This window comes from Homalodisca vitripennis, chromosome X, assembly GCF_021130785.1.
Source record: "Homalodisca vitripennis isolate AUS2020 chromosome X, UT_GWSS_2.1, whole genome shotgun sequence".
In the NCBI taxonomy this organism is placed as follows: domain Eukaryota; kingdom Metazoa; phylum Arthropoda; class Insecta; order Hemiptera; family Cicadellidae; genus Homalodisca; species Homalodisca vitripennis.
In genome coordinates, this window is record NC_060215.1 from 20,380,001 (window position 1) to 20,407,624 (window position 27,624).

Consider the following 27,624-nt stretch of genomic DNA (forward strand, 5'->3'; position numbering starts at 1 on the left):
ATATTATATATAACTTTGTATATATATATATATATAAATATAAATATAAAGGCTTTTCTGAGTTGAGATATAAAACTATTTTCCACTGTTTCTTTTCTTTTATGAAGACCTTTAAAACGACCATTCACCTAATGGGTCTTTACATTAAAAAACTATGAATGTAAAGTCCCATTTTAAAAATCCCAAAATCACATTTTGGGAAAATGGGTAAAATTGTAACAGTGACAAAAAGTTCACTTCTACTTCCTAGAAAAGTTTCCCGAGTTCCATCCCTCCATCTTATCCATAAAAGAACTAAACAGAGTGTATCCATAATTTCAACTCACACTGTGTATAGAATAATATTTAATCAGTCTATAAATTGCTTAGCAAATATCCTACCAATAATTTCACTCTAAATATTTCCATGGAAGTTACTTTTGTATTTGATTGATTAAAATTATAACAGTAGGATGGTGAACAAGTGGTGAAAAGGAAAACAAAACTCCAAACCTTAACTATTTTAAGTATAATTAGTTAATTATATTTACCCTTTAATTTGATTTACATTACTAAAAAGTTAAGAGGGAAGGGAACTTTCCTTCCACAATGTAGAAGGAATATTGTTAGCTTTGTATTTATACACGTGAACAATTTCATACTCATTTCAGCATAAAGCCAAATATTTCAGCGAACACTCTCAGAAAAGTAAAGGAAGCCTTTTCAGGATCGTTATTTTATGATTATCACGGAAGACTGCTTTTTCTTTGAGTGGTGAAAGATGAACACTGACATAAATATAAATGAAAGGGAGCTGGAAGGGAGCAGTAGAGTCGAAGAGTATCGAGCAAGCCTCGGAGCCACAGGTGACTTGCCCAGAGCCTCTTCATTTTATGACGGTACGTGATCTGATTTCTTGATCAACTTTTTACTCCTTTCTCACAATGGGGTAGTGTCATGTAACTCATAACTAAGGATAGTGCTCCAGAAATGTTTCCCCACATTTTACAGTTCAACAATTTCAAATGCTTCAATACTAATACGTACTAACATGATCAATTAAACAATACCTTTTCCTTAGATTATAGACAACAAAAGCTTCAAATGAATCACCGAAAATAACAGTTCCATAGGAAACATGATGCAAGGAGGTAATTTCAGCTCTTTCCGGAAAAACATATTTCGTGTTAAAATAATTCTTGTTACAAACATTTATTATGCAATTCGTATATAAAATATAATTTAGAATTTATTTAAACCAACAAAAATATATTTTTCGTGTACAGAGGTTTGTTTTAATCACTTAACAACACTACACTATATTAGTAGTATATTCCGTACTATTTATTAATTTTAAACATAAAGCAATATTTAATGAACAATTGATGTGAGAGTGTTTATTAGGCTGGTCATTGAAAATCAAATATTTATAAATCAGTCCCATACCGGATTATTGATGATGAAATAACGAGGATCGCTTATTAATGAGAGAAGGCTCGTATTTGCATATGTTTAAAATAAATTAGAAAATCACATTATGATCTAAAAACCACAGTCCTATAGAATTATGCGTATTTTAAATTTGGTGTCTTTTAAATTTGAAAGATAATCTTAAGAGATTTCGGATAGCGATATTTAATGTAAACACCTCTTTTAAATAGATTTATTTTGAATTAGGCCTACCAGAGAGTGAAAAGAACCCAGGTAATGGGTTCAGTTAACTTTTTAACTGAAAAAGTAAAAATACACTACTTGCAACGAAATGATAAATTTACGCAATTTTTAAATAAACAATCCATTTGTCTATTATGTTAGCCGACACCACAAACCTTGAAAAAGGGTAATACATGAAGCCATCACACTGTAATGAGATTTTAATATTCTGCAGAAGTATCATTTATCTTGTTTTACAAGAATGGCGGTTGGATAGTGTTATTATCTCATATTATCTACTAACTCTTCCGGCCATCAGTCCAAAATGCTGCAGCACCAGCGGCGTTACCTCGCCACTGATGGCGATGAAAGAAAAGCAGACCTTGATATAGTGTCTATCACTTGATGGATAAAAATTCTTGAGAGTTTGATCAGAAAGGCCTGAGAGAGGAATGAAATATCATAAAACAGTACCCATAGAGAAGTTTAGGTACAGTTGGAGGAATTTAGCTGTGCTCGTAGGGCCCAAATACTACCCTTTCAACAAATAAACACCGTCTGTGTGGCGGGTTGCGTTTACGTGCTAGCCGCTGAGATGAAGGCGCAACAATCTCTTCAACGACTTTAAACTTACGATTTCGATTTGCGGATTAGTACTGACAAATACGTTATTTTCAAAAACACGTTAAACAACACTATAACAACTGAAAAACAAGGATAAGTCCTATTATTAATATTATTTGGTATTCTCTTTTTATTTAATTCCACCACAATTAGCACTGTCACAAAACAGACTGATTTTAGCGAGTGTTATGAGTTATTTGGGCCAATAAGATTCCTGAAAGGAGGGTTTACCCATGAGTCACAGGAAATGTTTTCGGGACGCAGCGCATAATGCTACCCCGCCACCCCTCCCGCCTATCACCACACACTCAAGGTCACGCGCGCAGCTAAAGTCCTCGAACTGTAGTTTGGTATGGCCAAAAACCCCCAGAAGCTGTATCTACTGTACGATGTTTACTAAATGTTGTATGGTAAAAAGGAAAAGTTCTTCATTTACCTCAATTAAACCCGCGAGTCCAGCTCCCCTGGATGAAAATATTTTCGTAAATACTAAGCTGGGAAGCTTATTATTGAAGAAATCATAAGAACGTTTGATATAATTAATTCTACGTGTATTGACGAAGAATCATCCAAAGTTAAGGTCCAATTTAATGGAATATGGGAGAACTTTCTGGATTAAACAATTTCCAATTAGTGATAGCTTTGATAGATTTACAAATACTAAGGGGCAAGGCATGATTTGAATCAAATCTGGTCAAAGTACAAGTGAATTGTGCAATTTAAATGCAGTATACTTAGTTTATTTCAATCAGAGAATTGTCCAAGAGATTGTTTAAAGCTCTGGCAGTATTTTAAGCCAGATATATCCGCCATATGCTTAGGCGTGGTTAGCTAATTGACCCTTCTGAAACTAATGTTATTGTCCCATCTCATCTATATAATAGCCCATTATGTGTTATTCCAAAGTGGAGTTTATTCCCTGATAAACAATCCTAAAGCTTGAACATTCCTCTATTTTATATAATTGATATTTCAATTAAGGCATTTTTTTTAATGCTGTAGAACTCTTTGTATGCTTGTAATGTGACGTTTCGCCGCAATTTAATTGAACAAGCATTGCGCCTCTTTATCTCCCTTCTAAGTTTGTGGAAGGCACGTATCGCATTTTCGCGATTTAGTCACGTAAATATGGTGCTACTTATGTGACATTTGGGACTAAGGTGTTGGATTACTAAAAAGTTGTCCTGTTTGTATGTATTACTGTATGATTCATTGAAAAAGTGTAAAACTTTTTAAGTAATAAAACAAAATTATGTGTTGAACGTGTTAGAAAAATGGTTTTTTGTTTTATAAAAGTCCTATGATTAGGTTTTTATACAATTTTATATGTCTATCATTGAAAAATCAAAATTTTCAGTCCATGTAAATAGTCCGACAGCTGAGGGTCAATTTCCAAGATATAAGAAGATATTATATATATTAATATATAATATAAATTATATATATGTATATATATAATTATATATTATAATAATACATAATTATATATAATATTATATATAATATTATATATAATATCCAAGAAATCATAATTTTATGTGAAATCGGTGAAGGAATTTCCCCTTGAAAGAAAATCAACCCTCAGCACTCTTAATTTTGACAGGGGTCGAAGGGTTATATCAAGAGTTAAAATAAAAAAAAAATGTTTTTCTCACATAATATTTTTTAGCTTGAGAAACTGAAAATTTACCGTCAGACATGTGAATAAATGGCAAATAAACGTCTGCTAACCATATGAAGACCAGAAATTTGAAATAAATATAACTTTAAGATTTTTTATCGCGTTGCCTGATTGTGATATAATTATTGTTTACGTACCTAACACAAATTCGATCACGGATTCTAGAATAAAATAAACAAAAATGTAATTAAGAGGAACTACCTATTCCACATTCCATTTCCAGAATATTCTAAGGAATCGGAATTCAGAGATCATCAGAGTCTCTTTTGGTCTTATCTCAATACAAAAAGAGGAGGACCTAGCGTTGACTATCGGCCGAAATCTTTTCCTACAGGAACGGCTTGATGCAGTTTGCATTCATAAACTAATCCCTGATTTTGTGTGACATTTACAAATAGTTCTCCATAACAAACCTATAGTCGTTAGTTGCTAAATAGGAATAGCTTGATGCAGTTTGCATTCATAAACTAATCCCTGATTTTGTGTGACATTTACAAATGGTCTCCATACAAACCTATAGTCGTTAGTTGCTAAATAGGAATAGCTTGATGCAGTTTGCATTCATAAACTAATCCCTGATTTTGTGTGACATTTACAAATGGTCTCCATACAAACCTATAGTCGTTAGTTGCTAAATAGGAATGACTTGATGCAGTTTGCATTCATAAACTACTCTCTGATATTGTGTGACATTTACAAATGGTTCTCCATACAAACCTATAGTCGATAGTTGCTATATAGGAATAGCTTGATGCAGTTTGCATTCATAAACTAACTCTCTGATATTGTGTGACATTTACAAATGGTCTCCATACAAACCTATAGTCGATAGTTGCTGTATAGGAATAGCTTGATGCAGTTTTCGTTCATAAACTACTCTCTGATATTGTGTGATATTTACAAATGGTCTCCATACAAACCTATAGTCGTTAGTTGCTAAATAGGAATGACTTGATGCAGTTTGCATTCATAAACTACTCGCTGATATTGTGTGACATTTACAAATGGTCTCCATACAAACCTATAGTCGTTAGTTGCTAAATAGGAATGACTTGATGCAGTTTGCATTCATAAACTACTCTCTGATATTGTGTGACATTTACAAATGGTCTCCATACAAACCTATAGTCGTTAGTTGCTAAATAGGAATGACTTGATGCAGTTTGCATTCATAAACTACTCCCTGATTTTGTGTAACATTTACAAATGGTTCTCCATACAAACCTATAGTCGATAGTTGCTATATAGGAATAGCTTGATGCAGTTTGCATTCATAAACTAATCCCTGATTTTGTGTGACATTTACAAATGGTCTCCATACAAACCTATAGTCGATAGTTGCTGTATAGGAATAGCTTGATGCAGTTTGCATTCATAAACTACTCCCTGATTTTGTGTGACATTTACAAATGGTTCTCCATACAAACCTATAGTCGATAGTTGCTATATAGGAATAGCTTGATGCAGTTTGCATTCATAAACTACTCTCTGATATTGTGTGACATTTACAAATGGTCTCCATACAAACCTATAGTCGATAGTTGCTGTATAGGAATAGCTTGATGCAGTTTGCATTCATAAACTACTCCCTGATTTTGTGTGACATTTACAAATGGTCTCCATACAAACCTATAGTCGTTAGTTGCTAAATAGGAATGACTTGATGCAGTTTGTATTCATAAACTAATCCCTGATATTGTGTGACATTTACAAATGGTTCTCCATACAAACCTATACTCAATAGTTGCTATATAGGAATAGCTTGATGCCGTTTGTATTCATAAACTAATCCCTGATATTGTGTGACATTTACAAATGGTCTCCATACAAACCTATAGTCGATAGTTGCTGTATAGGAATAGCTTGATGCAGTTTTCGTTCATAAACTACTCTCTGATATTGTGTGATATTTATAAATGGTCTCCATACAAACCTATAGTCGTTAGTTGCTAAATAGGAATGACTTGATGCCGTTTGCATTCATAAACTACTCGCTGATATTGTGTGACATTTACAAATGGTCTCCATACAAACCTATAGTCGTTAGTTGCTAAATAGGAATGACTTGATGCAGTTTGCATTCATAAACTACTCTCTGATATTGTGTGACATTTACAAATGGTCTCCATACAAACCTATAGTCGTTAGTTGCTAAATAGGAATGACTTGATGCAGTTTGCATTCATAAACTACTCTCTGATATTGTGTGACATTTACAAATGGTCTCCATACAAACCTATAGTCGTTAGTTGCTAAATAGGAATGACTTGATGCAGTTTGCATTCATAAACTAATCCCTGATTTTGTGTGACATTTACAAATGGTCTCCATACAAACCTATAGTCGTTAGTTGCTAAATAGGAATGACTTGATGCAGTTTGCATTCATAAACTACTCTCTGATATTGTGTGACATTTACAAATGGTCTCCATACAAACCTATAGTCGATAGTTGCTGTATAGGAATAGCTTGATGCAGTTTTCGTTCATAAACTACTCTCCGATATTGTGTGACATTTACAAATGGTCTCCATACAAACCTATAGTCGATAGTTGCTATATAGGAATAGCTTGATGCAGTTTTCGTTCATAAACTACTCTCTGATATTTGTGTGATATTTACAAATGGTCTCCATACAAACCTATAGTCGTTAGTTGCTAAATAGGAATGACTTGATGCCGTTTGCATTCATAAACTACTCGCTGATATGTGTGACATTTACACATTCATTCATTCTACATTCATGGCCATACACGATGTATGCTTAACTACAATAGCTTGGTTCAGTTTGAATTCATAAACCGAGTAACTCCACATATGGTTTTGATATAGAAACTTCATCAAAAACGGCTTGTTTTTTTAATGGATAAAACTATATACGGCAGTGTGGCCCAAGACTCCACGAGTAAAATTTCTGTTTCGATGATATGAGATGGAAGAAGAGGTTCATTCCCTTTTTATATAATCACGGTAGCTTGCTTGTGGCTTGGTCATACGCGAATAAACGCCACTTTAGAATAAAATATAATGGGCTATTATATAGATGAGATGCACGACGATGACATTAGTTCCAGCGGGGTTAATTAGCTAACCACGCCTAAGCATATGGCGGAATTATCCGGCTTAAAATACTGTCGGAGCTTTAAAACACCTCTTGGACACCATTTATACAAATACACTGGCCGAAATGACGAATATGTCAAACGTAGAGACATTATCAAGCTTCTCTCTGTTTCTATAAATAAAAGTTCCTTCCAGACTTATCATAGCAGTAAGTGTAATTTTGATTGGTTAATTAATAAATAGTCAGCATTGTTACAATATTTATAATTTGACACGACAAAACAAACTCAGTAACAGTTTTGAAATAAATTCTATAAATGAAATGCAGTGGATACGTGTGACGATGATTGTGAGGAAGTTGAAGCAAGTGGCGAGTGGTGGAAGAGCTATTACTGACGATCTGGATAAAGATTTACCTCATTTGCAGCCCTTCTCTTATGTTGATTTATTCACCCTACGAGTGGTGTTTTTGAATCGTTCGCTAGCACGAGTCATCATTTATTAACGCCATTGGGTTTAGTTGCGTCATCATAAACTCTGCACAAATATACTAAAAATGTAATCTTTTGAACTAAACTTTTATTATTTCATGTCACATTAAAAATTCTTACGACTGTTGGCCAAACTGAAATACCTTTTGATGACAGCTTTTTCGGTAATGTTGGATTCATTGTGGACTCGAAATGGGCGATTTGCACTTATTGACAATATAATTTTAGAATACTATGGACATTAATGTAATTGCAAAAACATGGCTCTAAAACAAAAGAGACACGTTTTTAACCTTACGTGTTTTCTCTACGTCCGTCTAAAAAAGTTCATCCCTTCAAAACTGATGAACGCTAAATAAAATATATTCTTTACGTACCATATTTGTTTCCTTACTTTTTTTTAAATATTGAGGCTCATTCCGAATTTTATGGCATACAAAACTTTTTAATGTTCAATAGGTCTTTTTCAAAGAATAGTTCAATATAAAGAGTTTGAAAAACTTTTTTATAGTGTTTCTAAAAAAGAGGTTAATCTATTTAAATGAATTGAAATCCATAAAATATGGATAAATATAGCGGTTCTAGGGATTTAAAGTGTTTCAAAGAGTTAAAAAAGATTTTCTTTGTGTTTATGGTTTGTTAGGAGGGAAAGAAAGACCCAATATATTCCCATTGTCTAAGATTGGGTATAAATCACGCCGAATTCACTTTTAAATAATAGCGCCATCCTGTCGTACTACAATGTCTTTCTATTTAAAGAACTCATTGTCTCTTAACATTCACTAAACTGTGGATACATAGTTTTCATAGTAGCCGATGCGCGTCTGTACCTTATATCAGCCAAGAAATTGAAATTTTTCAATTATAACTATAGGCTAAAAATAAGACGATAGAGAAGTAGATTAAGGTATCCGCAGTAAAGCAACTATATACGACGTATAGTATTGTATGTGTGTACGTGTATTTGCCACTCGTCCTGACGTACAGAATTTTTACGATGTTGTGGTGGGTCAGCACTCCGACTTATAGTATTGTATGTGTGTACGTGTATTTGCCACTCGTCCTGACGTACAGAATTTGTACGACGTTGTGGTGGGTCAGCACTCCGACTTATAGTATTGTATGTGTATACGTGTATTTTGCCACTCGTACTGAAGTTCAAAATTTGTACGACGTTGCGGTGGTCAGCACTCCGACTTATAGTATTGTATGTGTATACGTGTATTTGCCACTCGTCCTGACGTACAAAATTTGTACGACGTTGCGGTGGTCAACACTCCGACTTATAGTATTGTATGTGTATACGTGTATTTTGCCACTCGTCCTGAAGTACAAAATTTGTACGACGTTGCGGTGGTCAGCACTCCGACTTATAGTATTGTATGTGTGTACGTGTATTTGCCACTCGTCCTGACGTACAGAATTTGTACGACGTTGTGGTGGGTCAGCACTCCGACTTATAGTATTGTATGTGTATACGTGTATTTTGCCACTCGTACTGAAGTTCAAAATTTGTACGACGTTGCGGTGGTCAGCACTCCGACTTATAGTATTGTATGTGTATACGTGTATTTGCCACTCGTCCTGACGTACAAAATTTGTACGACGTTGCGGTGGTCAACACTCCGACTTATAGTATTGTATGTGTATACGTGTATTTTGCCACTCGTCCTGAAGTACAAAATTTGTACGACGTTGCGGTGGTCAGCACTCCGACTTATAGTATTGTATGTGTATACGTGTATTTGCCACTCGTCCTGACGTACAGAATTTGTACGACGTTGTGGTGGGTCAGCACTCCGACTTATAGTATTGTATGTGTATACGTGTATTTGCCACTCGTCCTGAAGTACAAAATTTGTACGACGTTGCGGTGGTCAGCACTCCGACTTATAGTATTGTATGTGTATACGTGTATTTGCCACTCGTCCTGACGTACAGAATTTGTACGACGTTGTGGTGGGTCAGCACTCCGACTTATAGTATTGTATGTGTGTACGTGTATTTGCCACTTGCCTGACGTACAGAATTTGTACCACATTGTGGTAGGTCAGCACTCCGACTTATAGTATTGTATGTGTGTACGAGTATTTGCCACTCGTCCTGACGTACAGAATTTGTACGACATTGTGGTGGGTCAGCATTCCGACTTATAGTATTGTATGTGTGTACGTGTATTTGCCACTCGTCCTGACGTACAGAATTTGTACGACGTTGTGGTGGGTCAGCACTCCGACTTATAGTATTGTATGTGTATACGTGTATTTGCCACTCGTCCTGACGTACAAAATTTGTACGACGTTGCGGTGGTCAACACTCCGACTTATAGTATTGTATGTGTATACGTGTATTTTGCCACTCGTCCTGAAGTACAAAATTTGTACGACGTTGCGGTGGTCAGCACTCCGACTTATAGTATTGTATGTGTATACGTGTATTTGCCACTCGTCCTGACGTACAGAATTTGTACGACGTTGTGGTGGGTCAGCACTCCGACTTATAGTATTGTATGTGTATACGTGTATTTTGCCACTCGTCCTGAAGTACAAAATTTGTACGACGTTGCGGTGGTCAGCACTCCGACTTATAGTATTGTATGTGTATACGTGTATTTGCCACTCGTCCTGACGTACAGAATTTGTACGACGTTGTGGTGGGTCAGCACTCCGACTTATAGTATTGTATGTGTGTACGTGTATTTGCCACTCGTCCTGACGTACAGAATTTGTACGACGTTGTGGTGGGTCAGCACTCCGACTTATAGTATTGTATGTGTATACGTGTATTTTGCCACTCGTACTGAAGTTCAAAATTTGTACGACGTTGCGGTGGTCAGCACTCCGACTTATAGTATTGTATGTGTATACGTGTATTTGCCACTCGTCCTGACGTACAAAATTTGTACGACGTTGTGGTGGTCAACACTCCGACTTATAGTATTGTATGTGTATACGTGTATTTTGCCACTCGTCCTGAAGTACAAAATTTGTACGACGTTGTGGTGGGTCAGCACTCCGACTTATAGTATTGTATGTGTATACGTGTATTTTGCCACTCGTACTGAAGTTCAAAATTTGTACGACGTTGCGGTGGTCAGCACTCCGACTTATAGTATTGTATGTGTATACGTGTATTTGCCACTCGTCCTGACGTACAAAATTTGTACGACGTTGTGGTGGTCAGCACTCCGACTTATAGTATTGTATGTGTGTACGTGTATTTGCCACTCGTCCTGACGTACAGAATTTGTACGACGTTGTGGTGGGTCAGCACTCCGACTTATAGTATTGTATGTGTATACGTGTATTTTGCCACTCGTACTGAAGTTCAAAATTTGTACGACGTTGCGGTGGTCAGCACTCCGACTTATAGTATTGTATGTGTATACGTGTATTTGCCACTCGTCCTGACGTACAAAATTTGTACGACGTTGCGGTGGTCAACACTCCGACTTATAGTATTGTATGTGTATACGTGTATTTTGCCACTCGTCCTGAAGTACAAAATTTGTACGACGTTGCGGTGGTCAGCACTCCGACTTATAGTATTGTATGTGTATACGTGTATTTGCCACTCGTCCTGACGTACAGAATTTGTACGACGTTGTGGTGGGTCAGCACTCCGACTTATAGTATTGTATGTGTATACGTGTATTTTGCCACTCGTCCTGAAGTACAAAATTTGTACGACGTTGCGGTGGTCAGCACTCCGACTTATAGTATTGTATGTGTATACGTGTATTTGCCACTCGTCCTGACGTACAGAATTTGTACGACGTTGTGGTGGGTCAGCACTCCGACTTATAGTATTGTATGTGTGTACGTGTATTTGCCACTTGCCTGACGTACAGAATTTGTACCACATTGTGGTAGGTCAGCACTCCGACTTATAGTATTGTATGTGTGTACGAGTATTTGCCACTCGTCCTGACGTACAGAATTTGTACGACATTGTGGTGGGTCAGCATTCCGACTTATAGTATTGTATGTGTGTACGTGTATTTGCCACTCGTCCTGACGTACAGAATTTGTACGACGTTGTGGTGGGTCAGCACTGTATAGTCTGGTTTTGTCTTGACGGGCGCGTGACTGATGGGAGTCGCACTGCGGCAAGAAGACTGCAAACACAAGATATCAGCAATGCAGAGAGAGGTGCTTTCCAGATAGCGAGTGCTTACCGGAAAATGCCCAAAACTAGCTGTTTCCGGACTCCAGGTGAGGTCAACGGCGCGGTAGAGGGTCTTTGACCTCCATGCAGTTTTGCGCTTATATTTAGACAAGTACTATATCGTTAGTAGTCAAGGTACGATACTAAGTATGACATATACAAAATATGCTATTTTATGACGACTTACTTGCAGAGGCAGAATGCTATTTCCAGACTCCAGGTGAGGTCAACGGTGCGGTAGAGGGTCTGCAGTGCCTCCATGCAGTTTTGGCGCTTGCACTTGGTGATGTTACAAAACTGTAACACCGGCTTTAGCGCCGATCGGCACTCAAAGTTGTTGTTGCACAGCTCCAGAGCTTGGTTGCACGTACTCTGAAATGTCATTGAGGCATTCTCCTCTGGCTTTGGTCCGCTACCTGAGCAAAGTATTGACCATTTATTATACAACAAACACGACACCAGCATATGTATTGAATTTGTGAATGAAACATAACCTGTCATGGCGTACTAACCAAATAAATTGTAACAAAATTACTAAAGAATTATTTTATCATATGGAAGTAAGCTCTAATTGTTTAGAAACTACCGTGAAATACGCTTCTACAAAAGGTTTGTAGTCAAGTAAAGAAAGCCAAAACCAATATTACACTAATAATGTATACGTGAGTAAAAGAGAGTGAATGAAAGTTTAACATGCACAAATGTTTCAAAATCGGAACGTGTAACAACTGTCCATTTTGCTTCCAATCTACTTCAAAATTTAAAAAGCATTATGGAATTTCAAATATTGAAATTTACGTAACAAAGGCAATGAACCAAACAAAGTAGCAAATATGTGAGTGGCAAATTAGTTTTACTAAAGATTTCTTCTTCTAATAGACTACTCATTAATTATTTAGTGAACAATGCGGTAACGATTACAGGCTTTTCTGAACAGAGAAACATATTCGGGTGGAATTTCGAGAACGACACAACGTTGGAAGTGTTGTGAAGTGGGAAGGCGTGCCAAACAGATATTACATGCTGGCAGAGAAACTTTACCAAATATTAAGTGACGAACAAGACACAGGGAGGGGCTTGTTACTTTTGAGACAGCAGTAGTAGAGACAATAAAGATTCTATTTCGATAGTCCCAGAGGTTAGAAGTGCAGGTTTCCATTAAGTCAAAGGAAAAGCGTGTCTTACATTTATGTTCGATTCCTATCCATAAAACTGTTAAATTCACATTCACTTAACCATTTTATATTTCTCGCTCTATAGGTTCATGCAATTAATGTTTGGTCCGATTTTGTTTTATCGTGAAAATGAACGTACCGGGTCTCATAAGATTGTGAACTATCCTAAAAATTACATTTATATATCCGGAATCCGGAAAGAATATTAGTTTTTGAACTTGCATAAACATAAATATTTATAGCTCGCTTTTCTCAAATTTGCATTACACATCCCACTGGGATCCGAAGTGCAAATCCACATTTTTACAGATCCCATTTTTAACGCTAATAATTGCTTTAAATGTATTCATATGTATGTTTATTCTAAAAGATATAATGTCAAAATTGTCCTCCATTGATGATTTGAACATTACTTACTGAATGTAGTGTTAAATGTAAGGTATAGCAAAGATACCCCAGTAAATAGGACCGAAAAATACATATGTAATTTAGAAATTTAAAACAAGATATAAACTTGTGTGCAAGCACACTATGGAAACAGATATTTACAGAATTTTAGATATTCTATCACAGCACCAGGTGGCAATGTAATGACAATACCGTTCTGGATATACAAGACGTTGAACGTTGAGAGTAACGTTGGGTCAAGAGAGTTAATAGCAACACTTGACAAGCTATGCAACACCGTGTTTACCCTCTGAGCCCAAGGTAACAGTGAAGTATGACTGCAGATAATGTTTCTATGTTTATAATAATCGTCGCCCGGGGATGTAAAGAGTCATAAAAGTACCTGACTAGTAGTAAACCACTTGAGCCACACGCTAAACAGTAAAATGGCTGCGGAGAGGCTATTTATATAATCAAGAATAAGAAAGTAATAAACTGTGCGGCAGATGTCGCACATGAAGATGCAAAATTCTTCTTTATAAACTCTGATGGCTTTATTGTCATCTTTGAAACAGATATCCTCCAGACGTTTTGCACAAGTCATCTCTGCCCATTCCAAACTCTTGATGGCTTTAGAGTCGTCTTTAAAATAGATATCCTCCAGACGTTTTGCACAAGTCATCCCTGCCCTTTCCAAACTCGTGATGGCTTTAGAGTCGTCTTTGAAACAGATCCTCCAGACGTTTTGCACAAGTCATCTCTGCCCTTTCCAAACTCTTGATGGCTTTAGAGTCGTCTTTGAAACAGATATCCTCCAGACGTTTTGCACAAGTCATCTCTGCCCTTTCCAAACTCTGATGGCTTTAGAGTCGTCTTTGAAACAGTTATCCTCCAAACGTTTTGCACAAGTCATCTCTGCCCTTTCCAAACTCTGATGGCTTTATAGTCGTCTCTGAAACAGATATCCTCCAGACGTTTTGCACAAGTCAACCCTGCCCTTTCCAAACTCTGATGGCTTTAGAGTCGTCTTTGAAACAGATATTCTCCAGACGTTTTGCACAAGACATCTCTGCCCTTTCCAAACTCTTGATGGCTTTATAGTCGTCTTTGAAACAGATATTCTCCAGTCGTTTTGCACAAGTCATCCCTGCCCTTTCCAAACTCTGATGACTTTAGAGTCGTTTTTGAACAGCTATCCTCCAGACATTTTGCATAAGTCATCTCTGCCGCATCGCCAGAGTGGAGCTATCCGTGGTTGGCATACGGACTTCCTGTTTCAACAGGAACAGTCTTTCTGACATACAGGATGGCTTTTCTAAATTTCCCACCATTGCAATCTTGTAAAATGGACAACCTTTCCTTGTTTTATACGTTATAAATATGTATAATTTAAAGATTTCAAACTTTTGAAAAGTATCACCTTTTTCCAATATAGTGCTTGGTTTTTGTTTTGTTATGGAGCGACTTGTATAGTATTATTATTGTCTTTACGATCTTAAAAATGGTTTAATTTTATTGAATACGAAGATATGCGACCTAACTTTGTTACGATATGTAATGTAGTTTTACATTGAGGAAACGCCTTTTAAAATAAATGCTCAAATGCTCTAAATTATAAATATAACAACTAAACTTGGGAAATTCCCTTAGTTTTAAAAATTATTGTACATTTTCTTTAATAGGTGTATGTTTTTATTTTAAACACAAACATTTAGTAGTTGTAAGCTTAAAGTAAATAAAAAGCCTTACCTGAAGTAAGCCTCAATTTCTATTCAGACATTTTGAACGAGGGAAAATCTCTTAAATCGTATAAGTTTCCTTTCCCGTATAAATATTAACAACATTATATCACATATATGAGTAAGAAATATCTCAACACTTTGAGATTTAATATCTCCGTTAAATAAGGAAACATAACAAGTGCAAACAATAAAAGGGAATCATAATTACTTTTCCCAACGAAAATAAGGGGGGTAAGAACAAACAAAGTTGACCGCCAGAAAATGGCAGTAGTTTTTTAAGAGTCTTGTGTAAATATTTTAAAGTGGTTCTAGAAACAAGGTAAGGTTTTCCTTTTAAAGTTTGCTTAAAGTCAGACTTATTCTTTCCTAGACCAAAACGGTAGCCCATTAATAAGCCTCCCTTTAGAGGCAAGTTTATGAGCGAAGCTGCTGGGTATTTTGACCAGATATGAAGAGTATTTTGGTATCCATGATGGCAAGAAATCGCAACCTGTCCCAGCTGGGTCTCAGGTGCTTCGGAGGCTTGATTTATTCTTCCTTTGTGATCCTGAAGTTTTAAAGGGATTCTAGCATCCTAGTGCTGATATTTTTAGGGACTTTCTGTATGTTTTTAAAGAAAAACTGCCCAAGCACATTTTAAAACATTGTATTAACTTCCCCGGAAATCAAACCTCAGGTATAGAACTGCAGTCTTGCCATATGCTATGATGGGGGTCAAACGCTATTCAATTTTATTGTGGATTCGGACGCTTCCAAGACAGTCTTCCAGTATTTAAGACATTTATTTCATTTCTCAAAATTACAATTCTGATGAGTCATTCCATGAGGACCTATGAGGATTACGTAGCGATCGCCATTTATCTCCATACATCTTGGCTCATTTTCTTCGGGAGATGGCTTTGACAGTAAGTTTGTTTTTAGTGTAATTTTATCGGAAACGAAATACGTTGAATGCCGCTACAGGACACCGAAACGAACTTCTCTTTTTTGCTGAGTCGAAGTGCTGTCTTCACCTGTGTCTGAATCAGGTGGCTTTTTGTCTTAACCCTTGGCTGAATGAAGTGAATCAGGTGGCTTTTTGTCTTCACCCTTGGCTTAATGAAGTGAATCAGGTGGCTTGTTGCCTTCACCCTTGGCTGAATTAAGTGAATCATGTTGCTTGTTGTCTTCAACCTTGGCTTAATGAAGTGAATCAGGTTCCTTGTTGTCTTCATCCATGTCTGAATTAACTGAATCAGGTTGCTTGTTGTCTTCATCCTCGGCTGAATTAAGTGAATCAGGTGGCTTGTTGTCTTCATTCATGTCTGAATTCAGTGAATTAGGTTGCTTGTTGTCTTCATCCTTGTCTGAATTAAGTGAATCAGGTGGCTTGTTGTCTTCACCCTTCTCTGAATTAAGTGAATCAGGTGGCGTCAGCAGCGCAAGTGATTAACGTATCCTTAGCTTATCCTTATTGCTAAGTACTTTGAAATCTGGATAATAGGTGAATTGTCTTCTGTACCGACCAGCAAAGTACATTCACCTTAGTAAAAGTTACTTTATTCACCTAGATTTTTGAATTAAATCTTTGTCTTGCCGTGGCATCAGCTTTTCGGTCATCCCTTCAAAGACGTTTACCACCAGTGTGGCGTGGTACGTCTTGACAGGTCTCCTAAAGTTCTTCGATTGTAGCGAATCTTTGTCTGCTGACCATTATGGCTTAAATTCTCTTAAGAGTTAGTAATAATTGTGACTGAGTGTTATACGTCGGGTGGTCAAAAACATGCTCTTGAATTATTTGAGGAGGTCGTCACGCTGTCACTGTCCAACGCTGTGATCTTGGCCGGATGAGAGTATCCCTCTTCGTTCGTTCTGGATCAATATACGGAATAGATTTAAAGTTTCATATTGTTCCCCTGCTCCACAAAGTCAACCAAATACACATATTTATGGTCCCAAAATCAATCATATACCACTGTTTCTATCCCGGAAAGTAACGGTTTTAAACTGGTTTTGGAGAGAATACGTGCATCCACGATGTAAATGCTTGTTTGGTTTCTGGGTTGTCACTGAAGCCTTAATTTCATCACAAGTAATGAGAGACTTAAAACTTCTGCCCTCTCATCATTGTAGACATCGGAAACTTCACTTTGAGTTTGTCACCCAGCGTTTTTGGAACCCAGAGCGCACGTTATCTCTACTATCATTAGTAACGGTTATGTACAAAGAAGACCTTGGTGTTTCTGAAAGTACTGTAAGAGTCTCACTTCTATAAAACCCTATATAGAGCAACACTCTCAAACAGAACTTCAGCAGCGACAGACTTGCAGCCTTAGATCGGAGGTTGAAAAGAACAGCCCTCACACTTAAAGAAATTGCTGGACCCAAAACGTGCTGTGCAAATGAGTTAGCTTATTTGTTTGTAACTAATAACAGTAGTAATGTTACGAGTACATGGAACGTGTAAGCAATGTGTTTTAAATCGACCTGTTTCAATACTTTTGACTACAAATCTCGTGCTGAATGTTATATAAAGCACTGCCATTAGTGTAGGTCTGGGTACAAGCCTTAAAATTCCTCAACGTCACGCAAGGACGCATTAAATGTTTCAAGTGCCTTATGCGTAATGGTAAAAAAATTACTTAATATCGAAACCTGTTTGAAGTAATTTAACTTTGTAAACTTTGTGTGTGTGTGGTAATATGAGGAAAAGCCGACTCTGACTCTGTAAGTGGAATCCATTATGGAGGGACGCCACAAAATCAACGTCTTTGATAAGACCTTATTAACGATGCAAAGAGCATCATTTTCCGTTGCCTCAAATCCTAGATGGCGATCGTTATATTTTATGGGGAATATATTGGGTGGAGAACTAAAGATATGGAAATCCAATAATAATTTTTTATGATACACACACAATTGATAATTGTTGGAGGAATAAGACACTTTTCCACCATAAGGAAGAAGCTTTACCACTCAAGGCAGGGAAAAAAATTAGCAACGGTCTTTGAAGAGGAAGTTTCGTTCTCTTTCCACGAGTCCGTGTTTTTTTCAAAACAAATTTTAGAAATAATTGGGTCATTTATGGGTTTTATACTGAGTCCATTACATGTAACTCCGATTTATAGCACAATCGCTAAGACAATAGAATATCGGTTTCTCTTCGTAATTGTTAGTAATGTTCCATATGAGATTTTTAACTTCAATAATTAAAATGGCTCTTTGGGGTGGGATATAGTTTTTTGATGAGAAAATTTCAAACAAAAGTTGCTAGGAAACCTAATTTCATACAAAAATAAACTATTCCGCAATGAACGAACTTTTTCGTATACAAATATATTTATGTAACTGTAATATTATGAGACTTTAATTGACATAATGATGTGTAATAAAGCGTACTCCGAAACTTTGTGTACCCACAACTAGGTTTCATGGTAGCTTAGGTTTGGAGAAACCATAATGTATATTAACGCCAACGCAAAATAAGGATGTATTTTGAATGTATCATCACACCCACTAATAATGTACTCGACATTATTTAGCAAATGAAGGCTGTGTAGAAGGAACTACACCCTGGTGTCCTGTGAACCCAAATGTGGTTTCGTGTGATGTTTGGTATAAAAGGTATTCTTCAGGATTGTTTGCACTTTTGCGATACGAAGAAAAAAACGGTATTACAGATTAAATAATGTAGGTGGTTGTATCGAAACTTTCCTCAACGAATATAAACAATCAACAACATAAAACGATATTATTGTGAAATGTGTTGATGTTGACTAGGAGTTTAAAAGTATTGTTTGTGGCAGTAGACGTGCGTCACAAACATAACCGTAGTAGGATGTATCTCAAAGCTCTAAAAACTTCAAACAGTACAGTTTATTCACAATACTGTTTGAGAAAATACGCAACGTAAAATGATTGTGTAGTTGTGTAGTGTCAAGTTCACTAAAAAAAACTTGAAAATAGATTCCGTGTTTCATTATTTTATTACTTTTCTTACAACACCAATTGGAAAGTGGTGAATGATGCAATACATATAAAATACGTAGTGATATAAAAATATTTACTTGCTGAGACTGAAAACACAATGTGAGGAAAATTAATTGGCATTTTAAACACCTTTAGGTAATTAATAGTCCCGGAAGATTTAATTGTGTGCAGCCTACACATTTTATTTACTATATAATTTGAACCTTTATATCAAACAATACAGCAAAATTGTTTCAAAAAATATTGAGTGGCGTGTAAGGTTTTCAAGCGCATTTTGATTATTCGTGTCAATACTGAATCCCGCTAATACTATTTTAACGATATTACGTGTTCTCTTATGTCTAAAGGTACTTAGATATAGCTTATATATATATATATATATATATATATATATATATATATATATTTAAGAGTGTTTTGACATAGATATTTATATTTACTAAACGTTAAATAAAACAGTTATCGTTGATTACATTTTTAATTTGATTTCAACATTGGTCTCATAAGTAACCATGGTTGCAAGGAAAAGATATAAAAACTAAATACATTTGTAAAAAGACTCAGCACACCCATAAGTGATTGAACATGTGAAATATTAACAAATGTAGCCTAACTATCCCATCAACACACTCAACATAATTTTATGGTGACTTAAAGTCGTTGAAAATATTTTATTTCAGATACTCTTGCGATGTTGGCCTTCCCTACCTAACGGAAACTTTTATTGTTTAAACGTTGCTACGAACCCTAACTTAAGTAACATAATATAAATGTACCTTGTGGAAATATATCTCAAGAAAGGTGTAGAATTTAAATTTTGTATTAACCATCATTTTTTCATATACAAGAATGAGTTCTGGATGTTGCATGTCTAACTATAGAATTTGGCTGAGCGTAGTTAAAGGACATAACCCAGTAGGCTGACTCAATTTATCCTTGGTTTTCCAGACACAATTTCTTTGCCGCATTGAGTCCTTCTTTGTCTCAATAATCAAATGATATGTAGACTTGAAATTTCGCACTGAGCCTCAGTAGTGTGATGAACTTTATTGAAAAGTGTGGCCATTGAGAATGACACACATACATTTTAGAAGTTAATTAAGGTTGTAGAAGTAAATATAATATTAATATAAAGTATGTAGAAGAGAAACGTCACGAATCTCCAAACGCCTCTCCAAGGTACGTGAAGGTAGCTCGTGTGAGAGCAGCTTGTCTGACGGAACCACGGAGATAAATAGAAGTAGTGGGCGATCGACCATTGCTCATTAGTCACGCCTCGCCGCGCCGGGCCTCCGCTTGGAAAACAAAGTGGATTTTATGTGCGTTATTTAAAAAAATTATCTCCTCTGTTGTCATCACTTAAAAGGACAAATCAGCACTTACACTACATTACATGTTCACCAGAATGTATTCATTTGTGTAAGGAAGAATGAGAAGGTTGTCTATTTGTGATGATGACGGTTCAGTTCACAAAATTACGAGAGCATTCCGCAAGCTATATATCTATCTTTCGATCTTTTTTAGGAATAGCCAGTACTTAGCAGTAGTCATCTCTTCACCTTAAACAACTTGATGCAGCCTCGTGAAGTGTACATTCGAAGTTGTCGAATAGTCAATGAATGTTGCAACCGAGGTTGCAGTATTGTTAATTTAAACACGAAGTGTGTTTTCAACGTTTAAATTTAACACTGGTCCACAAAACAGTAGAAAAAAATCTCATTAACCATTCTATAATGAACTGTAAGAACACGAAGTGCAGTGTACAGACTAATCACTTATGAACCATGACCTGTGAAGGATCTTTGAAATTTAAGTTATGGCTGCTTATTACGTTTGCCTAAATAAAATAAAATATTGAAATGGGGTAAGTAAAGGCGTAACTAAACATATAAGAAACGGTAAATAAATTAAAAGTAAAATATTTATCAAGATCACCCTCAATACCCTAATCCTCCTTTTCAGGAAGTGAGCACCACGCTACTGAATTTGGCTATGTCTGAAATTCCCTTATGACTATGTACAACCCTCATTCTTGTATGCGTGGACACATTGTTCTGGAGAATAATAAGATATTCAGGTAGTCATGGAACAAGTCTAGCTAGGATATATGGTATCTATCTCTTGGATTGTGTTCTTGCGTGTTTGGAGTATGCTGAAAACCAAGAAACAGAACAGACGTAATGCGGCATCGATGATGCTCATTCCATGTAAGATGCAGTAGGATTACTCTGAAAACTTGTAGAAAAAACCCCTGTAGAAGAGTTTGTATAAAATCTTGCAGAAGTGACCCTTGCAGTAGAAGATCTCTGGAAGCTTGCAGAAGTGTCCCTGCAGCCGGGTTCCTCTAAAAACTTGCAGAAGTGACCCTTGCAGTAGGAGACCTCTGAAACCTTATGATAAATTTCAGGAGATGATCACGAGCGAAACACCGCTGTTATTTTAGTGGAAATAATTTGTGCTAGAGATGTTAACCTCAAGCTCTATTCTGAGCTTTTTGGCATGTTTGTGTGTACACTTATAACTTATTTTGGCATTTCGATGCTCAGTTCTCAGTGCCTTGATCGGGCTCCACAGATTTAAGCAAGCTGCAAATGTCATGATTCTCATATCCCAAAAGTGGTAGTAAGAGATCGCTGACATTCTCTAGGTCAACTGAGACCTAATAATATGCCCAGTTTTAGTTCTTTACAGGATTTTATACTTTCTTAATTTATCGCCACATCGTTCGTAACGATTTAAATGTTATGTGTATTGATAATATACTTTACTTGAACACTATTTTATTCTTACTTAAGTTATTTCCAATGTACTTAAGTAATGCGTGATTAATTCATAAATTAAGGTGATAGTTTCTATATTGTAGTTTTAGTTTGATAGGAACTCAGGTTAAAAGGTCTTGTTTCAAGTGATACAACTTTACATTTAAGTGGTGAAGGTTAGGTTATTATAAAAATGTTTCTCTGCCATAAATAGTACTCTCTGCGTGTAATATTCTTCTTTGTGACCCTAACGGAAGCTTCAAGTTGTTAAATGCCGCCGTTAAGCGGGGGTTAGGAGGTGTGACGTGTGACGTCACGGCAAGCGACAATGTTCTACTCGACAGAATCACTACTCGTGTCGTTACACAGGGTATCTACGCTCTATCAGGTCAGGTGGTGCACCTAGTGGATACTGTTCTATTTGTGTGTTGTGTGTACAAGCAAGGAGGGGTGTGGGTGTGTTTGTGTGCGTAGGCTGTGTGTTCTAGCTCAACCATTTTCTCTCCTTCACCCTCTCGCGGCATAGGTGGGTGTGCATGTTCGTGACGTAATACACTAGGGAGGCAACTATCCCAATTCCTTGTTGCCTGTTCTAAAAACCGAAACTTTATACGAGCCAAAACGAAAAACGAAACGTCGATAAGATGATACAGTCAATTTTCGGTTTGAATGCATCTTTCAGTTAAAGAAAGACAGTCACATCACTTTAAGATACCCTTTTTGAAAGCAAAAAAGTAGACAATTTTTCACCATTTCACAGTCAAGAGTTGTGGGTATTTTAGCCAAATTTAAGGGAGTTTTAAAATCAAGCGGTTAAAAATAAGGACACGGTTTTTCACAGTATTTTATGAAAGATAGCAGAAGAGACCGCCATGCTTTTATTGGAATAAAAATAATTTGTATAAAGTAATGTTTTTTTAGAAATGTAATTTTTTGATTTTATTCAACCAAGAATATAGTTTCCGTAAATTATAAACTGTTAAAAATACTTAGCTCTCTGAAGCACGATATCATAACATAAGTACTGTAAAATTGTATTATTATCTCTAGCAGTTTCATTTTGGATCTAATTCCAAAACTGCTTAAGTTTTTTGCCTTAAATGACTTTACTTTCTAGTACAGTGATAAGGATTATTTTGAACTAGTTCTGTCTTTAAGAAAGTTATCTTAAAACGTTACACATTTAAAATACAAAAAATGATCCGAAAACAAAGCAGTTTTCACCAGCTGAAGCAAATGTTCGAAAATACTTTATCAACATTCTTCCACTGAAGGAAGGATGTGCTCCAAAATCTTGAAGATTGTTGGGTGTCAAAGAAGGCACTGAGCAATAAACAGTTACTAAAGCACTGCCACTAACAGCTCGGTTGTTTAGTGCCTGGCTGCTGCACACTGACTGCACTTCCGTTTAATTAATTATAGTTGATGTGTTGTAATAAAATGCGATCGGTTGATAATGAATGTCGACTGCGATTAATTTATAATGTAGTTCACCATGCGAGGTAAACTCCATGAGCAGCTCTCATCAGATTCATCGGATTGATAACGCTACTGATTCCTCGGTTAGTATTTACATAAACCAATTCAAGGAGAAAATATGTAACCTCGTTTCGAATAACAGGAATACAGGATATCGGATAATTGCATCCTTATTGTAATACTTTGTACTCCTCGACCGTTGTTGTTACATCTTCAAGTTTATCACAAGTAAACAAAGTTCGTAATTGGTTTGTTATTTCTCCGCTATACTTGAAAATGGCTGTTTGCAACAATTGGGTGTTTGAACTAAATCAACCATGTTTACACAAAATAACATTTGCTTCATTCCAGAATCGCGTAAGACGAGTTTTACAGTTTTCTGACAGATACGAATGCCTTTCCTTCTGCAGAAAGTAATAGTGGAGAAACATTAGGAGAATTCAATAAGATTTTGTGGATTTTCTTTTGCGCGATTTTGGTTTGGAAAAAAGTTGTATTTTCCATCCATTTTTCATATTTGAGAAATGAAGTTTTAGTTGTCTGTGGAGTTTGAATTTGTGTAAATGTAATGATTACGATCCCAAAAAATTTAAACTACTGATGCAATTAATTTTGTTCAAACCGTTATATATTTAAAAAATGCATAATTTTATTTAATGAAATATAATTTGCGTTTTCTTGAAGGACTCTTATTACAGATAAGAGGCCCAGGAACGAATATTTGCCCTATGACTAACAAATCAATAAGCTTTGCAAGTTAAGTACATATTTTGTCTGTCACTCAATAATATTATTTTGGTGTCGTACAAGTTACAAGTATATTTTTCAAAATTCTCAAATTGCATTTAGGCTTCCATTCCTCGCAACAGTCCCTCAATATTATATTTATAATAAATAAAATATTGTAATTCTAGTGTATTTTATTGATTAAATGATTTTACACTGTACAGGATTTACCAACCACTTTGTGAATGAACAAAAAATTCAAAACATACTGTAAAATTCTTCAGTTATCTCTATGTCATCACGGCCTATGATTTGACCTTTCTTTAGTACGGATTTCTCTATATCTAGCAGTCATCTTTGATACTGAATTTTACCTGAAGTAGACTTGAATTTTGAGATAGTATGAAAGTGAAACCATTATTTTAGGTATTCGTTAAATCATACCATTTATTATTGAAAGTTTTACAATGAAGATATAGAACTCTTTTACGTAGCTCTTACCATGATCGTTAAAACCGCTTAGGAATGTTTAATACTTGTAATTAAATACAGGTTGGTTTACTGAAGTAATTTTTTGTTTAACTCCAACCTAATAGTAATCGAAACATCTGTTGTGATTTACACAGTTTTTGTGTCTGTACGCTATCGTACGGTTAACTGTGGTAGTGGAATGTGTGATTCACGTTTCAAGGGAAATAGTAGCTTTAAAATATTCTCAGTAAAAAAGCAAAATTTATATAATATTTACAGTGTACAAAACGTGTGTATCATTGGGTGTCATTTTAAAATAAAAATAGGTCATGTTCAACGGAGTTAATACCGTAAAATAACAAAATTGTAGTCAATAACATTTTATTAAATCAATGGTCTTACTGATATTTTTCATTGTGGTTTCCATTGTGTTCCTGCAGTAAGTTTTCCGCATCATCGCACAACTTTATGCATTATCACGCCATAATCGCAGGTTTCTATAGCAGCGCACTACAGTGACCGTATATCGCACTATCGCTTCATAGTTTGCACAGGAATTGCTTTAACAGTCAACTTGATTTATTGACATTGTGGTGTAATTTTTTGAAAAGAGTGCTTTATTTATGAACTCTTTAACGTAACCAGTGCTTTACACTTTTATCGATAACCCATTGCCAATTTGATGTTCATCCACAATGGTTGTAAGTATGAGAGACTGCATGCGTCTTTATAAATAGTGAGACATGAAATGACAAGGAAATTAAATGTTTTATTAAAACAAAATGTATTGTCCATGGAATGAAAATCATTCCACGCTCTTTGATGGCAAGTTAAATGCTTGCCCGTTATAAACTTGGACATTCCCTGACACTAAAGTGTTAAAATGTATGCTGAACTTGATGCTAAGAGTAATGGTGAGTTTCTATGCTATCTTGATATTGAAAATAAAAGATTTCAGACAGATTGACGCGTTGCGCTGGCGCAGTGCAAGAAGTTGAGTTACTAGGAAACCACAATTTACTCCTAAATCGCTTTTTTATTCTACTACTGCATACAAAACATGAAGATGCTTTCTTTATGGTCCATGTGGGATCCGAAAAGAGCATAGTGGGTGATAAGAAAGTATACCTGAGGGGGCCTGAACCTGGAACCTGTCGACCTGATTGTGTGATTTAGCTTAGCTGTACATACACACAGTTCGGTTGACACATTACAGACACACATACAAGATAAGAGACAGATGGATGGATACATACTTGGAAGTATCTTAGAGGTTCTGGGGTGGGATCGGTGACTGGTAGCTCTTGAGCCGAACAATTTGCTGTAGCCGCTCAAATGCTCTTGGTCCGGCCCCTTAACTTTGGCCCCTCTTATTCCGACCAACGGATTTTCTAACTGAGATTCGACGCCGTCAAACGAGGACGGCGTATCCTTGGATATCTCCTTAACTGAAACGGATTCCGAATATCGGCTCAGTAATTTTCAAACGTGCCAATTTCTTAAAACCAATGTCAGCTGTTTGCCAACAACAGTTGTGTAAGCAATGAGTGCGGCTGGGAGAGAAAATACCACTAACAACACATAGATGGTGCCGTGAATCCGAGCTGGGGTGGTGCTTGTGCGAGGGTAGTGAGGGTGCGGTGCGGTGCGGGTGCGGTGCGGGTGCGGGTGCGGTGCGGTGCGGTGTGGTGCGGTGCGGTCACAGGCTCATCATCAGTATCGCGGTGTACGCGTGGGCGCGGTGTCCCTTGACAGTAGATTCCATGCAAGGAAGGGTCGCCCGACCCTCGGACCACAGAACCATGCACCACACCTCCAACCACTTACCTATGCACGGGTTGTGGTTTACCAATGTGAACACACGATCGCATCTTTTCTTCATATGGTTGTTTGGACAAATACATCCGAACATCGGTGAGTATCGAATATTGGTCCAAGCCTCGTGGCACGCCTCCCTGTAACAGAATCTTGCCATCACCTACACACGGACTGTGGAGCTTCCCAAACGGCCAAGTTACGGGCTACATGAAAAACGCGTTACAAGTTCTTATAAGATACGCGGTTTTCAGAAGGACGCGAGATTCATTTCATATTTTGGATACTTAGTATTTACTGAACACAGTTTTTTGTACGGGTTACGGGTAAGAAATTAGGTGGGTGGGACAACATATGGGCCCTTACAAAAATTAATTTAGATAAGACACTAGATACTGTGAATATTAATAGCCTTTAATATGAATTAAATTTTCAAAGCACCGTAAAACATAAGTTACCTCTTGAACGCACGTATTCATTATCCGTTCTTCTGAACAAAATCAATAAAAACAGAATTTATTCACCCACCTAGTTTCATCTTTACAATTTTAGATGACGTAATTGCCTGACTGTGAAATTTGCTCGATTATAATTAAAGTTATGCAATCTTGAAGTATGATAATTCTGTATTAATGTTTTAATTAAAAATAACCGCAAAATTCAATCTAAATCGGTTTTTATATATGAAATCAAAACAGGTTTTTATTTTTTGAAGAAGACGTCTATAGTCTATAGTCAATATTCAAAATACTTTATTAATATAATCATCATAATATAAATAGCGTCATGGTTATAAACATATTAAAACAGTAAAGTATACTTTTCTATATAGTAAACTCGTCATTTTCTGTCAGAAAATCGCCCAGCCTTTAAAATGGATGTTCCGCTAGCCACTGGCTTAGATTTTTCTTGAGGGTTGAGACATAAAGAATCTCCATGTCATGTGGGAGGTTGTTGTGGATTTTGGCTCCATTTTGAGGTGGCTATTATTCGACCAAGGTTAATCTATGAATGGGTAAAATATAAATTGAAACATGCTTTGTATGGTGTAGATGTATACCATGATCTCTAGAGAGTCCCCTGGCTCTTTGCACAGAGGATGGCTCATTCCGTTCTGTTTAGGCGGTGGCACACCTTAGTAATAGTAACTCTGAAATATCACAAGCTTGTATACGACAATAATTATAAATTAAAGGACGATTACAATGATCAATATTCAATTCACGACCACTTATGTCTTATATAATTGGTTCAGTGAATCGGTAGAAGTCATCATTGTTTCAGCTTGTTTGTTTTGTCTTAGAATGTTCGTTAATGATCGATATGACTTTTCCTTTACCTAGCGCTTCTTCGGACGTCAGGTCCTATACTTTCCATACTAAGGGAAATTTAGATGGATCTTGGGTTAGGGAAAATACTCCATAGGGAAAATATCCAGCTCAT

At 36.4% G+C, this 27,624-nt stretch overlaps 1 protein-coding gene across 1 annotated transcript in view; it reads right to left on the bottom strand.

Annotated features, from left to right (window-relative positions):
* The window catches only part of LOC124369387 (mucin-5AC-like), a 76,863-nt gene extending 50,034 nt beyond the window's left edge, over window positions 1-26,829 (bottom strand). The window contains exons 1-2 of the mRNA XM_046827387.1: window positions 26,194-26,829; window positions 11,846-12,074 (exon numbers count right to left, since the gene is read on the bottom strand). Coding sequence (XP_046683343.1) covers window positions 11,846-12,074; window positions 26,194-26,341 — 377 coding nt within the window. The 5' untranslated portion in view covers window positions 26,342-26,829. The remainder of the gene's footprint in view (window positions 1-11,845; window positions 12,075-26,193) is intronic.
* Between the last annotated feature and the right edge of the window lie 795 nt (window positions 26,830-27,624).